General features: G+C 38.3%; 1 protein-coding gene across 1 annotated transcript in view; it reads left to right on the top strand.

The window, feature by feature from the left end:
* LOC104940198 (eyes shut homolog) overlaps positions 1-16,009 on the top strand; it is a 69,455-nt gene that overhangs the window by 466 nt on the left and 52,980 nt on the right. The window contains exons 3-10 of the mRNA XM_027277576.1: positions 373-572; positions 5,051-5,175; positions 5,742-5,866; positions 6,311-6,524; positions 11,531-11,721; positions 11,842-11,933; positions 14,989-15,139; positions 15,802-15,911. Of these exons, the coding sequence (XP_027133377.1) occupies positions 373-572; positions 5,051-5,175; positions 5,742-5,866; positions 6,311-6,524; positions 11,531-11,721; positions 11,842-11,933; positions 14,989-15,139; positions 15,802-15,911 (1,208 nt within the window). The remainder of the gene's footprint in view (positions 1-372; positions 573-5,050; positions 5,176-5,741; positions 5,867-6,310; positions 6,525-11,530; positions 11,722-11,841; positions 11,934-14,988; positions 15,140-15,801; positions 15,912-16,009) is intronic.

The following is a 16,009-nucleotide window of genomic DNA, read 5'->3' on the forward strand; positions in this document are numbered from 1 at the left end:
TTGAGCTTAATTAATAAACCTGCAGGATGTTAAACAGAAATGTCAGGAGAATTTTGTAATCTCTGTGTGGCCTGTGGTATCACTAACTCTATTGATTTGTTTCTAAAAGAGAAGTCAATTAAACTACCAGGTTCATGTAAGCATCGTACAAATACCTGATTAAAAGAAAATGCTAATGCCTAATTGATCAAAACTGCAGCTTGACCTGGACTCACATAAAAGACGGAGTTTCTTACAGGGTCTCTGTCAGCAGTCTCTGATAATTTACTTTTCAACTAACTAAGCTAAGATAGTTTTTATGGTTGTATCTGTATCAAAATATTATGTATTGTTAACACAATACCTCACTCACAAATGTCTTTTCATTCACAGGACTGTGCTTCCGAACCCTGTTTAAATGGAGGCTCGTGTGTCGATCTCATTGATAAATATGCGTGCTTCTGTCAGGATGGGTACACGGGGAAAACGTGTGAGATTGATATAGATGTCTGCAAAGACGTCACTTCTAATGTCTCATTGTGTTTCAATGGAGCCACCTGCATTGACGGTGAAGGATCAAACTTTACATGCAGGTGAGTTGGTCCACTGTTGAAAAAGTATTGTATTGTTTTAATATAATACTGAAAGTCATCGTGAGTAGTTTGGAATAACATGCCCCTTGTCACATTAAAGACATTTAAACTGTCTTTACTCCTCTAAAACCATAACATACAACAAAGTAACATGGAGATGGATTTTGTTTTTCCTTGCCACTATTATTTTCTCTTTTGGATACTGACTGTGTATTGTTGTGACACATTTCCCAGATGACTTCCACATGTTAGTGCTGTGTACATGTGGCTGTACCAGCCCTATGAGCGTTGGCGTCTTTTTTTGAAATTATAAAAGCAAAAGTGTCTCCCTGCTCTAACATGAGCTGATCAAAATTAACATGTCCGTAACTAGATTAAAGTCAAGAGATCAAAGGCCAAGAGGCACAGCATTAACTATTAACTATGCCCTGTTTCAACTAAGCAGTTCAGTTAGGTTTCTTACACATTTTTTTGTGTTTCTATTGTCAAAAGTTGTGCATGGTACATATAGAACCACTTTACTCCATCCTGTTTTTTTGTTACCCTACTATTGAGGTACCTAACACACTAGACTCACATGGTGAGGTGGAGCTAAACACAGAATCGTCTCGGATATAGAATTTCCCACGCTGTTTCTTTCATCAGTCTTTACTTTTTCTGCCTGCAGCCTTTTCTCAAACAAAGCTGGTGTCCTTGTTATAGGCTAATAAACCACATATACACCATGTGTGCATAACAAGGAATGAGTGAAGCGGCGGCAGAGAAAGCCGCAGAAAAGTGACTGCGAATGCAAAGTACGGCAGTGCAGCAGTAAATTGTCAAGCCAGCAGTAAGTGTACAATGTAGATTACGGTGTGTCACTTAATTAACGCTGCAGATTCTCAAGAACTCATCCCTGCTATCAGGGTCTAGGATTGTTAACAGCTTTTGCAGCTTTGTCTAACTCTTTATTGGATTTGAAGAAGTTTAGGGGACTACAAATACCCCCTGCCTCTTAAAATTGAGACCATGCATTCTAGGAATTTTTGCTTGTCTCTCTCTAGAAATGCGTCGTCTCACAACAATGCTGCAACAGTATGTGTGCACTCACATACAAGCAGTCCTCCAGGACGGTTGCAAGTGAATCATTACTTTTTAATTGCTGACATGCTCTCCCTTGAGTGATGAAGTGTATCTGAATACAAGGTGTATGTAGTAAGAGTGTGCAGGTTTGACACAGCAGCTCCTCGGATGCCTTACAGTTAATTACATTGTCTAACCTCGTGCTGATGTGCTGCTGCTCAGTGTCATGATTTAATGCATCCTACACTACCACAACCTCAAATATGATGGAGCCGTTTATAGTGTTTAGAGGCATACTGGACTGCCTACTGCCTCAGCACAGCATTTTTCATGATGTTTACTTTATTGTAGGCTAATATGTGTCTATATTACCCAGAGGCAATACAGAGATATGTTGTGCATTTGCAGGTAAGTGTGTGCAAGGACAAATGTAGTGAATACATGCGTTTTATGGCAAACATCGTCCGTTAATGTCCTGCTGATCTGCAATACTATGATTGTGCATCGTGTGCTTTTCCGTTTGTTTTGCTGAATTTCAGCATTAAATGAAATTTATTATGGTATTAGTGCATTATAACTGGTTAGGAACTGGTTCTCATTTTTTATTAAGTTGTCTGATTTGGAGTTCTTTACAGACATATTTAAAGAGTTTGAGTTATAGATGAAAGGTCTGCATTTTGCCAATTTATTACTGTGTGGATATATTGTGTACGTTTCTGATTCAAAAGACGCACCAGAAAACATGAATAGCTGTCATCTAGTGTCAGTTTGTCAATTTCTGAGTGGCAGTCGGTTCCGCTCTGGTGTTTTTTGGTGGATGAGCCTGCTGTGACTTTAAAGTCACATTAAAAGATCTGAGACACAACCATGTTTTGTACATCCACATATTTTTTCCACTTGAATGGAGAGGAGTGTTTGCTCAGGCTAGTACAATGACCAATAGCTTAAAATATGAAATCACTCATGTAATAGTTTCTTGGCTAGACCACATCTACAAAACAAAGAATATAGTGTTGTATTATCTGCATGTTATCTGTGATGTGGTACATATTCAATTCTGCACCTGTTCAGCAAATGGCCTCAAAAGCACTCCATGCCTTCTCTATCATGCTGGTCAGCCAAAAGGTTGTGCATGAAACCTTTTGTCTATTTTTTGATGTTGTAGTGTCGCATGAGTAAAGCAACCATTCCTCACAGATCCCAGTTTTTGACAGAAGTCAAAAGAGAAATTTTAGCTTCTTGAATTAAGCAAGTGCTTGCTAGCATTTAATGAAGCATAAAAAAATAGGGAATCTGTGTTGTTTGTTTCTTATTGTTCTGTTTGTGTCACCTCTTCTGATGTCAGATATTCCCAAAGTTGTTCAGTGGGTTTTGAGGTCTGGTGATTGTGAATTGGAAATCCATGCAAGCCAGCAGACCTTGGTCTTCCTTGGCCTCAGGTCACTTTGATGCTTGATCAGGCTCATTGTCCATCTGGAAAATGACTGCCCTTCTGCAAAACTTCAAGCCAGCGGGGATGACATCTGCAGAATCGAGTGGTACTTCCTTTTGCTCAGGGTGTAGCTTATCCTGTACGAATCACCAGCTCCACAACAGAAAGCCATTACCACACCTAAATATTTCCACTTTGTTTACCTGTCGATTTTATGCACTGCTGAATTAATCCATTCTGTTCTATCTTCCCCTCAGAAGTCTTTAATTTCAAGTTTGTGGTCTGGGAACTTAACTTGAGTTTTCAGCAGTGAGTTTTTTGGTGTTGTTTGACATGTTGGACCAGTTTTTGTTAAAGAAATTAATTAGCAGCATTGACATTACCACATAGAGGGCCATAATGATGTAGCCTAACTTTGGACAGGGCAACCAGCAGAAGAGTTTTCGCTGAGTCAGGTGACGTCAAAGTGTCCTATGCAACTACTACTTTGATTTGTGCATTTGTTGTTGGATTTATTATGAATATTTAACAATGTGCAGGTTAGAATCATACATTACTATTAATTTTTGGAGAACATCTGTATGTACAGACTTGAGTTGCTTGCATATAGTTTAATTCTATAAAAGCATGGATGATATGTTAATATACAAAAACAACCCTCACATTTAGTATGAGGGAAAGACATGGTTGAATAATAATCTAACAAAGTAGGTTATTATCCTGTAGGGAGGTGTAATTGTTAAGGCAGAACAGGTGAACCCAAACACAGACCAGAAAGCCGAAATCAGTTTAAGATAGTTATTGTCACAGGAGCTGCTTATCTGGCGGGGGTTCTTCAGGGAATGGCATAGAATGAAAGTAATGGTGGTCCATAAGGTTTTGGTCCTGATAGCGTTGGTGTAATATAACCAGATAGCAGGTAGGCTCGGTGATAATAAGACACAGGAAGAATTTCAAGTAAGCAAAAAAACAAGAGAGAGATTCTAGGTCATAACGTCTATACCACAAATGTGACTGAACAATCTGGCAAAATCTAAATAAATGAGCCGGGGTTTTATGTTGCTGATGAGGAGATCAGTTGCAGGTGTGTCATTTAATTGCCAGAGGAGAGGAACCAGGATGCCACGCCCAGCGACACACACACACACCAACAGACTGTAACTGTAACTGTGAGGTAAAGAACAGGAAAACCCTGTATCCTCACAGTAATATAACATATGCTCAAGGATGAAATGGATGTTCAATAAAGTCACTTGGTGTATATTTAACATCCAGTCACAGAAACATAAATTACTATAGTAGAACTGTACAATCAGATACTAACCGATACATTGGTAACTCCACACAGATCTATTACTATACAGGGTATGAAATGATAAATCTTTTTAAAGTAGTAAAACAAACGATGTTTACCCGAGTGTATTGCTTGCTCACACAAACACCGAACCAGCTGGCTTTAAGGATTTTATTTATTTTTGTTTCTGTTTTTTACACCACTGGATGGATAATACACCAATTAAGGCTACAGGTTATTATTGATGAATAAAGCATTTCAGTCTGGTTGTATTATAATGAGCATGCCTTTATAAAAGAGAAATGTAATAATAAGAAATTTCACACCTAATAATCAGATTATGTCAGCGGGAGCTTGTTTTTGTTTTGTTTTGATTTATATTTTATATAATTCGATACCCTTTAGTCAGACATTATATTGACTGGGATGTATTTATGCATACATGTAAATGTGAGTCGGTGTATGGATAACCCACCAATTTTGTTTTTCTCAGGATTCTCAGAAACGTGTCTGTTGTTCATGATATACCGTGAAATAAGAGGCAACAACTGACGAGAAAAAGTTGTCCTACTTTTTGATAAATAATAAAAACAAGAGCTTCTTACAGATACAGTGTGTCAGAGCCACAAGAAGGCAAAGACAGCGCTGTAAGACAGCCTCACAGTTTTAACATATGAAATGTTTTCTTAGCTGTCCACCAGGTTTCATGGGGGATTTTTGTGAAGTGGATGTTAACGAATGTTGCTCAGCGCCCTGCCACAACGGTGCCATTTGCCAAGATCTTATTAATAGCTACGTCTGCCACTGCAGGTCAGGTGAGTCACTTAGACATCTTGCGAGTCTCTCAATTTACTTTGAATTGAGACAACCGAAGCAGTTTATTTGCCTCTCCAAGTCTTGTTATAGGAATGCTTTGTGGCTCATGAACAAGATTGCTAAGACACAGCAGCCTAGATGGTTGTTTTACTGTGCCCCAGATGCTGTAGAGTACAGTTTGCCATATGTAAACCATGTTAATACTTAACAGAACGCCCATATTAGATTGAAAGAGGCCATATAAAGTGTCACTAAAGGTTACCATAATGCCTATATAACTTATATGCCTGAAAGCCATACAAAAGTCATCCACTTTTCTCCAGGGAGGAATTTGTAGTCATACAGTACTAAAAAAGACAGTGATAAAAAGACGATACAGCCCGAGCTCATTAAAATGTATGTGGCATCTTACTCTTTAGTGAAAGCCTTTTCTTGTCTTTGTATGTGTGTGAACCCAAAAAGAGGCAAATCAATGTAGGAGAATCTGATTGATATTCACTTCAGAGGGTGGAAGTGGGAGAGCCTGGGCTCACCACGGCACTCTGTGGGCTTTTGTTCCTGGCAGGTTGGACAGGCCTTCACTGTGAGGATGACATTAATGAGTGCCTTCCACAGCCCTGCAACCAGGGGATATGCATTCAGAATGATCCAGGCTATGGCTACACCTGTTTCTGTCGTCCTGGATTTGTGGTGAGGCTCCCCACCTTATTTCCCCATCTCTCGTCTTTTTTTTTTTTTATTAACCTTTACCCTCTTGCACCCTCAACTCTTGTCATCTTGTGATCATTTATTTATTCTCATTGTAAAGCATGGAAATCAGATGTCAGCACAACATGTGATATTTTATACATTTGTTACTATTATTTTATCTAAACAATTTATACCCCAAGAGTTCATTAGGAAAAGAAAATTATACACAAACAAACAAAGAAAACAAAGAAAATAATCTAATTTGTCAGTAATCACATACTTTCTTGCATCTTGCAAAAAACTTTGTTTCTGTTACATAAGATCATGTTCCCTACTTACAGTAATGTGAACTTTATTATTCAAGCCGTAAACATTATGTCCCATTTAGTGTCTCATTGGAGAATTATACCGCACATTTAAAAGCTGTTTATTTTTCATACACAGGGGAGGAACTGTGAGCACAACTATGACGACTGCCTGTTGAATCCATGTCCAGAAGCATTTTCCTGTGTAGATGGCATCAACAAGGTCAGCTGCCTGCCTCCTGTTACGGATGATGTTCCCCTGGCGACTGTAGTGAAGAACATCACTCGCGGCTCCACACCCAGAGTGCCAACGCCAACACTCAAATCAGCACCAACGGCTGAGCAATCCACAGGTACAGACCGCACTGTGCAGGCATGTACAAACAAGTACATACAGTTACATATTGTATGCTTTTGCTCCACTACATTTATAGTAATGCAATGTTATTTTTTTAAGATTAAGACTGTACATAAAAAACATGATGTAAGCTTACAGACTATTGGCTTGTGACTCCTTACAAAAAAGCAGTTTCTACTTGTGTCACATTTTAGAGGTCTATGAGTTATTTTCCCTTCATATGGTTTCATCTATCCAAAGAGGTCAAATTATCTGATATTTCACAAAAAAAAAAAAAATCTGAAAACAAACACACATTTAGTGCAGTGGAACCTTCTTTGTTCATCTTTCCTTACCGAATTCATTATCTCTTGGCCCCTCTGTTTCTATTGTGACCCTTTGGATGAGCCCTGAACCTTATGTTGAGAAACCATGTACCAATTTACTGTTTCCATAGCATATAAACTGGCTTTACCTCAGCCAGCTTCAACAGTAAAATGCTGCTTACACATTTCTACATAATAACAATCTAGTGATGTAATAAAAAAAATATCCAATTCTTTCTGTTTTTATTTATATCTGGTACTACTGCATATTTTGCATTGAGTATTTTTTTATATTGCCACTTTTACTTACATAAAGGATTTGACTTCTATTGTGTATGCTGTATATGCAGCAGTATCCTATTTTAACTCAACTTATATGCAGTGTAGTATAATTGTTAAAGTCGTGTGCAACTTTAAAGGCTGCATATAATTTAAGTTTCAATGTAGTTTCAGTTCAAATTAGTTTGTCATTGTGTTCAAGATTTGTTCAGGTTCAAACTACTAACTTTGCTGCTTGAGGAAAAACATTCAATCCGTAAGATTATGAATTATATTTATACAACACAGACTGATGGCTTCTGGAAAAGGAATCATTTTTATGGACAATTTTGCTCGCAAGAATAACCTCAATGATTGATCAGCTTGAATATGGCAGTGTATCAACTTAAATTAACATTTCTCAATCAAGCCATAGCGCCAATTACTATGCTATTACTTCCATTAACATTATGTGTGCAAGAAAGTGACACTAAATTATTTAAACTGATAAGCCATTACACCAGTCAATTTGTACTGAAGGTTGTTCAGGTATTTTATTATCCTTCCCTTGCCCTTGCCACCAAACATTTTTGCTGCAGAATATTTTTTTTTCCAAAGAGAGGAGACACACGCTGAGCTGATACTCCAAATGTGATTTTAGAGCCTTTGGAACATAGCAGGAAATTATATATTAGGTTTGATTGAGAGATTGCCATAGTTTGTGCAGCTGTGGTGGGGGAAAAAAAGCTCCTGTTGAAATCTAGTTTCAACAGGAGCTTTTTTTTCTAAAGTGCACTTTCTATTTCTATTTGAGAAAAAAATTATTTCCAAGAGTGATAAGTCCAAACATTATTTGGCACTATATCCTTTAACACTCAAATGACAGACACGGAAAACAATATGTTGTACATTATTGGTATTGGATTCAGTCATCTGTGTGAGAGGAGGAATTGGGAGAACTGGACAGATTGTTACTCCATGACAGATGAGGTCTGTCTACCTTTGAAACTGTTCACAGAGCTGTAAAACAGACCTATTGAACACAGACGAGCTTGAACCAATTCAGTGCGACACTCTGAAAATCACTGTGGGCCAAACATAATGGAGTCTTCCCTGCTGCACCTGATCCAACCCTCATCTAGTGCCGGTTTAGACAGGGTTAAATATCCACACAAGATACTGATAAGGAAAACAAACCCAACCATCTACGCACCGAAACATCTTTTTTACTCTTTTACATATAAGTGCATAATCAAAGTAAATAAGTTTTAAAGTAAGAGGACCCAGAAACTCATGAGTTTATCTAAGTAGGTCACCATCTAAACGCATGCAGTGCCCTTGGTGCTGCTTGAAATAGACTCAGACAGTGCTCCTTTAAACCTAAGACTGCTCCACAACCTTTGAAATATACCAAGTCAATGGAAATTTGAACATAGAGAGGGTAGTTTACATGGTTCACTGACAGTGGAGGAGATCATTTCTTGTTCAGAACTAAATATCGTGAATTTAGTGAAACTTTTATTTAAAAAATCATGCAAATTAGTAGCAGCTAAAAAGAAACCTTATCCCACAGATTGAGATCATTGTCTTTTGAGCCTCCTTTTTTCCCTCTTCATCTCTGTACATGTGATGCTGAGCTTCACAGTATTTTCCCTCTACAATATGAGAGCTGATGGGAATCTAGAAAGGACACTGCAGGTGGAGGGAGGCTTAGTGTGGCTAAGCCACGATTTGGTTGACTTTCTTTGGAGTGATCACCACAGCACAGGTGAAGCTGTTATCTTTTGCTGCCATGAGTAGCAGAAATGAAATTACTTAAGCTCCTCAACATCAACTTGATGAGTAAGAGGTTAGCGTTTTAGGGCATTCACCTTGTTAACCTTGAGTTTAGCATTTTCTCTGCGCAACACTAGTTTATGTTAGCATGTTTTTATTTAAAAGTTTGTTCATAATTGAGTTGGCAGTGCCTGATTAGTGTGCTTTTGATATATTCACTGACACAACTTTGCTAGTGAGTCATAATGACATTTGCATTATGTGAACATATGAATATTCATGAGAAAAAGGCTCGGCGAGATTAAAAAAAGCGGTGTCTGAATGTGTCATTTCAGCTGCAGTTTTCTGTACAATAACTGTCAGTACAAGTGCAATGTGTCTGAGTAATTTCGTCAGTTATTTTTAAAGGCAGACAAAGATATAATTAGATACTAGATTTGAAATAAAAGCCCATATTGCATTTAGGATGTGATTCCTCTTTAAATCTCAGCAGTGTAATGATTTTCAACTAAATCTTCCTGTATTACATCCCTTGAATGTAAGACATCCTCTGCCAGTTTTGTAGGTACAGTGCAGAATGACCTTTTGCCTTCCCTGAGGGCTCTGAAATTGCAAGGGTCCAAGAATGGACCTCAGCAGTATTTTATCTCTGTCCTGTGACAAGTTCAATCAGTCAGTCTATTACCTTATCCTATAAATCAGGAACAAAACAGGACTCACATTGTGGCTTTTTTTTAAATAAATGGGACATTACGTCTATATCAATTAAATCTCACTGTCCAAAGTCTATCCTCATATTAATTGATCTTTAAGTTCGTGTTTCTTCAAATATATTTTTGTCTTGTGCTTTAACCTGACTGACATCCTTACACAGTCTGTGCTGCAACATGGAGCTCCACCTTTATAAGTTGCATTAAATATGACTCATAGCAATTTTCTCACCCCTTTTATGGACATGTATTAAGACTGGCCCTAATTAAATCTGACCTGAAAGATTTATGTCAAGAAATACTCCCACTGAAATGACTTCTTCCCCCTTTATTGAAACTAGAAAAGCTTTTGAGCTTTTGAGAGTACAGTAGTGACAAACTCCGTGGTCAGCATGTTACCCTCTTTTTCCTGATATTATAAAAGCAATGGAGTAAATGCAGATATTGAAAGTGAAAAAAAAAATGAATATAGTTTACAATTTAGATTTTGCCTGACTAGTTACTTGAAACTCTCTCTGGTGGTGAGAATGTAAGGTAGTGGTAAAAAGCTTTGAAGGAGAGACTAAAGCTAACTGCTAATGAGGTATGATACTGCCTCCTGGCAGCAGCCTCAGACTGCATCAAAGACTACAACAGACTAAACAAGGCTTTAGAATTAATGAATAGCTTTGTCTCCGAGGGGTAATTTTCCATCATCAGCATTGGCAAACCTCATTGTCAGGAGTAAAGCAGGAGACAGCACAGCATTGTTGCCGTATGCATTTATCCTCATTAATTCACAGATCACAGTAGGTCTGCTCATGATAATAATCACATTTTTTTTTTGTCATTTTCCTCAGGGTATTGGTCATATAGCTCTCCAGAGAAAACCGGGGGTATTTAGGTTAGCTTGTTTGCCAAATGCCCTAAGGGGCCTACTGTCAGATGAAAGGGGCCCTGGCCTGTTAAGAGCTATGTGTACCAAATATTGATAAAGGTCTTACCTGCAGCTGCCTGATTAATCATGGTAACAACTTTAAAGGAGCTTTGCAATGATATATCTCAGATAAGAACAGAGAGCACATGAGACAGGTGCTTCTCATTTTAAGAGCCTCTCTCCGGGTCTGACTTTTCTGCAACAAATTGTATTACTTCAAATGAGAAATACACTATATTGAGCATGAGCAGCCCTAATGCTTGCCTCCAATTGCAGTCTGAGTCAGTCTTTTAAGTTTGTCTGCATCACTACCCCCAATAAGCTTGCGGGCAGTGGAACTTTTACTGAAATATTCCATAATTGCCCATTCTCATGGATGATATAAGCCAAGTTATTCACTATAAAATGAGGCATGTAATAAACTTGTATGAATATGTTCATTCCAGAAGAGACTTCTCTCGGCTAATATAGTTCCATTTGCAATGCTTCACAGCTTTTTGGCAAATAAGACTATTTACAGTATGACTGTACAGTGAGAAAAAGGAAAAACTGTGATGCTACCATGAGCCCTTAAAGCCCTTTCTTCTGCTTTCAAACATAATAATTATCTATCTTTTACTTCTACTTCCCACACTAAATCGCCTGCACTAGTGTCTTGAAGTCCATTCCTTCCACGATGTTGAGGTTTTTTGATGGGTAAAGGTCACATTTACATGTTACACAGCAACATAGAGCAGTGTGTGTAACCACAGAGTAACAAAAGCAGAAAGTCCATGTTCAAGCCTCAGTGGCAACAAGCATCTGCCCTGCTGGGGAGTCCTTAGTCAGACTCTGAATCTTAAATAGTTCTGCTGTTCTGTATGTCACCCTGTCCTGACCTCCCGGTGAAAGAAAAGAGTGAAAAGTTGAATTCCTCTTTGAGGGATCAATAGAGAAATGCATCAGAAAATCAGTAAAGATGCGTAACTTTTGTTTACCTTTTTTCACTCATTTCAGCTTTCAATATATATGTTTTGTTTTGTTTTAAATCTCCTAGATGCAAGCTATGTTCATTATTTTGGGAATTCATACCTGGAGTTTGGGGGTATCGACCTCAGCCCGCTCAACAATATTACTGTGAGATTTCAAACTCAAGCAGCCTATGGAACTATACTCTACATGGACCAAGAACCTGCTAACAGTGATTTCTTCTTCATGAAACTCTTCATCGAGGATGGAATCTTGAAGGTAAAAAAATAAATAAATAGTTAACAATACAGTATGATTATCTGCTAGTTTTATAGTTGCCATATCAATTTTCCTTTATGTTAGTAAAAGTCAGCTATTGCGCTCTCTCAAATGTTTCAGTATGCATTTTGCTGTAATGAAGAGGAAGTGGTTACACGGATCAGGACGTTTGTTCGTGTTGATGATGGTGAGGTTCACATTGTCAATATCAGGTATGTTTCTCTTTGTTATTTCCAGTCACCATTGTGAATCTGGGTGTGAATGTTTTGATCTGTGCTGTGTTCATATTCAGCTTGTTTATACAAAATGAAATGAATGAAAAAGAAATGACAAACATGTAATATCAGATGTAAATGAGTTACAGTTTCATTTAACAGTTTACAGTGTGTATTAACAAAGACATAAACCACAGCTGCAGTGTGGTATGTTTCTGTTTCAGGTGAGAAGACTTTTTCACAATAGCTACTTGTTAACATACAAATGAAGTGTTAGCACCTCAGGTGGTATTAATTTGATCCTTGGTTATCCACTCATTTCAAGTGTGGCAGGCTGTTTTTTAGAAGAGGGTTGTAACTAATACAAGGGGAAGATATATAATTGGCAGGAATCACCAGACTAGAAATTTAGATGTTTTTTTTTTTGTTGTTGTTATGTTTTTTTTACAAATGAGTAAATGGGCTTACATTTTAAGGAAGTCAAACAAACGTCAGAATGTGCCTATTAAAATGCATTAGTGATCACTGACCATGTTTTATTGGCTGTTCTTAAGTCTTCATTTGCAGTTTTTCATTACGAAAAGATTAACAAGCAAGAGCCGAGCACAAAATCAATGTTTAAATGATTTAAAGTGAGGCTGTGGCCCCTTTAGCTATATTGTTCCTAAGCCCATGTGCAATCTTGCTGCCAGCCCTCGCCATTATATTCTGACATGGGAAAGATTGTGGTTTAGTTTCAAGACACAAAGTTTATTATGTATAGGCTGGAAACTAAAACAAAGTGGCAAATTTTAAATTTGTATCAAGTTAGTCGATGTTGCAATGTTAAATAGTCCCCAATCTCTCTGTTTAAATGCAAAGAGAGAGAAAGTTCTGTTTAGTCAAGGATCATTTTTGCACTCAGATTTTCAGCAGAGGAATTTTTAAAAACACAGATAAAAGGTAAACCATTGAAGGTCATTGTGAACATACTGTGCCAAAGGTGAGCAAATTATTTCCTGTCGAAACAAAGCTGACTGGGAAGGTTGCCTCATGTTTCTTGGCAGAAAGCTGCATTGCCCTAAATATGCAAGTGCATCTCGAAAGGCCTATCGGGTTTAAGGGCTATGAAGCTCCACCCCTGTTTTTTTTCTGCAAGAAAAATACAACAGCAGTATGAATCAATCATAATGTTCTGTACCAACCCCTTGGAGACATTGCAAGAAAGAGAGCTGTCATAACTAGAGGGTTGGGAGTATGGAAAAATGGTTCCTGGTGTCACAAAGCAAATTCTTTGTAATTGTCTGATGGCCGAGTCCGTCCATCTTTGTCTGATTTGACCCAGAGCTACAACACCATGGCCATCCTCAACGTCACCGCCTAACTCATTATAGACTTTTAATATATCTTCCCGTCAAAGACGCTTTTCAATATGTTAAATAGAAACCCAGTGGGGCTGACTTCTCAAGGACAGTGAGCACAGTGCCCTCTGGCTGCTGGCCAGGCCGCTCTGGCAGACTGCTTCTAAATTAACCGCTTCTTCACGCTGGCTCTAGAGGAAGGACTTATGCAGCTCGGAGTTAGTGCCCCGAGTGTTTAGCCGGCATATGCAACAGCCCGCAAAGTACAGGCTTAACAAATCAGACTAGATTGCTTTGTGGATCTCCTAACTTCCACTCGGGGAACAAGGGGTGTCAGGAGACACTGGAGAGGAGACGTGCATCTGTGGCCTGAGTACCCTCAAGCTGCAGATGGTTAGTCCAGAATCTGCACTTAGGTAATTATCTGCTCTCCCCTGTTGTTTCAAAGTGGAGAATTGGTTTTTGAAATCTTTGAATGGCTGTGGGGTGTGTCCAAAATAGTTGGTGTGAAGGCATATAGGATACCCAGAGAAAACAAAATGAAGTTCAGCTGTAGCACCTCAGAAGAGGATTGTGATTGGTGAATGTATCACCAGAGTAAACAAAACAATGACACGCATTTACTTCAGTTTATAAGCATTTCTGTTGATGGTTTAGAGCCTCACATTGACACTGTTTTATATATCACTACAACGTGTATTTATGAAGTTACATGAAGGAATATATTTGCATTTACATACACAGAAACACATAAAAACAATAGGTCATGTGCTGCATGACGTCTTTGATCAATGTGCTGTGAGTGTGAGGATGTTCCTGTTTTGAGTTCAGTAGGTTTAATCTCTGTGTTAAAAGGTTTATGAACCATGCCACACTGGAATTGAGTCATCTAAGGTGCCTGTCCTCTCCAAGTACCCCAAATACAGCCAACAGTGGGTCAGGTTGCACCGTGTGTGCCAGGATATCAGACAAAGTTTTAAATACAGTTCCAAAAATTGGGTAGTTTCAGACATTACCAGAACATGTGCTCCATTGAAATGTTTCTTAAAGAAACACTGTGTAGAAACTGTTTTTTTTTTGCAATTTAGCACCCAAGTGCAAGGACACAAGACATACAGCCATAATCAACAGCAAGAAGCCCGGCTTTGCATCTGTCCTTCAGCCTGTTATTTCACAACACTCTCACCAACAACTAAAAGTCAGTCACTGACTTACTCTTGTCCAGCTGCTGCTTGCTCAGTCACTCTCTTTTTTTCTTCTTAGCTTCCTCGTCTTCGTCTTCAGCGTTTCTGTCATTTTGTTCATAGAGGCTGATAGGCCTGGTCACATTGCCTGGCTAACAATCTGAGCTGATATTAGCTAACAGCAACTATAGTTCACATCAGTTTACTTTACTGTCCATCCGGAAACTCTGTAAATCACAGAGTTGATGCAGAGCAACCCAGAGGGCATAAGAGGGGAAACCAGAAATCATTAACTCCATAAAATATTATTAGTTTTACCAGAATAAGTAAAATAGTTGGTGGTATGTGACTTTGTGCCAAAAATGGTTACATACTTCTTGTGGGTGATCGTACCTGGAGCACAAAGTTACAGACATACGGGGTGCAGAGCGGGAACGACAGAGACAACATTCATCCGATTACATGCCAGTGTATGTATGTATGTTTAAAAAAATAATAATAATAATTTAGAACCACTCTCTTTTCTAGACAACACCTGACCCCCTGTGAAGCAGAGCTAACACTGTCTGGCCATGAGAAAATCAAAAGTACACCAAGTAATTACTGGTTGGGATACATGATACAAAGAATAAACCACATCTTCATAGGTGGTCTGCCACAACACTATCTACTCAATCAGGTAAGACCTTAAAAGTGATTTCTGAACTACATACTGAAATCATAAAGTTCTGGAACATACATACCTAAAGGGACAGTTTACCCCAAAATGAAAAATGCATATCTTTGTTTTGCAAATACCTCCTGTAGAGATGTCTACCTTCTCTCAAATATAATGGAGCTAGATGGTTTGTAGAGCTCCAAACTCCCAAAATACTTTAAGTCAATAGCAATGTCTTTTTCTAGAAATCATGACCCAGTTACTCGAGATAATTCACAGACCTTGTTATCCCCACACAGAAGAAAGCATGCATCTCCTCATTGACCACATGCTTGTGCTTGGATGTAGACTTTTATGGCATCCTCCTTCTTTGAACTGTAACTGTAATTAGCTAGCTCAGCATGCTCTCATCCATGAATACAGTTCTTTAGTTCCATTATATACAACAGAAGGTAGACATCTCTATGTCTTATATTATATAAATCCTAAACATGGCAACTCACATCATCCTAGATGGACAAACAGCACTGCAGATGAGAGGAAGAATATGTAATTTGGATTTGGGTTACAGTGCTACATAATACATCACTAAAATTGCATCATAATAAAAATCAGTAAAAGATGGAAAAGAACCTCTAAGTTCAGTTTATTGTCTAAATAAAACTTTTCTTTTTTCCCCTTAGAGAGCAAAACCTTTCCACAACTACGTCGGCTGCATTGAAATAATTGAAATTAATAAGCTGAGCTTTTACACAGCTGATGCCATTGCCAGCAGCAACATAGACCAATGCAGGTAAAGTGTTTGTCTTTTTATTTCATTTTCACCCTGCATTTGCCGATAAAACGTGTTTTTAGTCTCATGAACAAATCAGTAAAAAATCACCCCAATAC

This window comes from Larimichthys crocea, chromosome III (genome assembly GCF_000972845.2).
Source record: "Larimichthys crocea isolate SSNF chromosome III, L_crocea_2.0, whole genome shotgun sequence".
Lineage (NCBI taxonomy): Eukaryota > Metazoa > Chordata > Actinopteri > Sciaenidae > Larimichthys > Larimichthys crocea.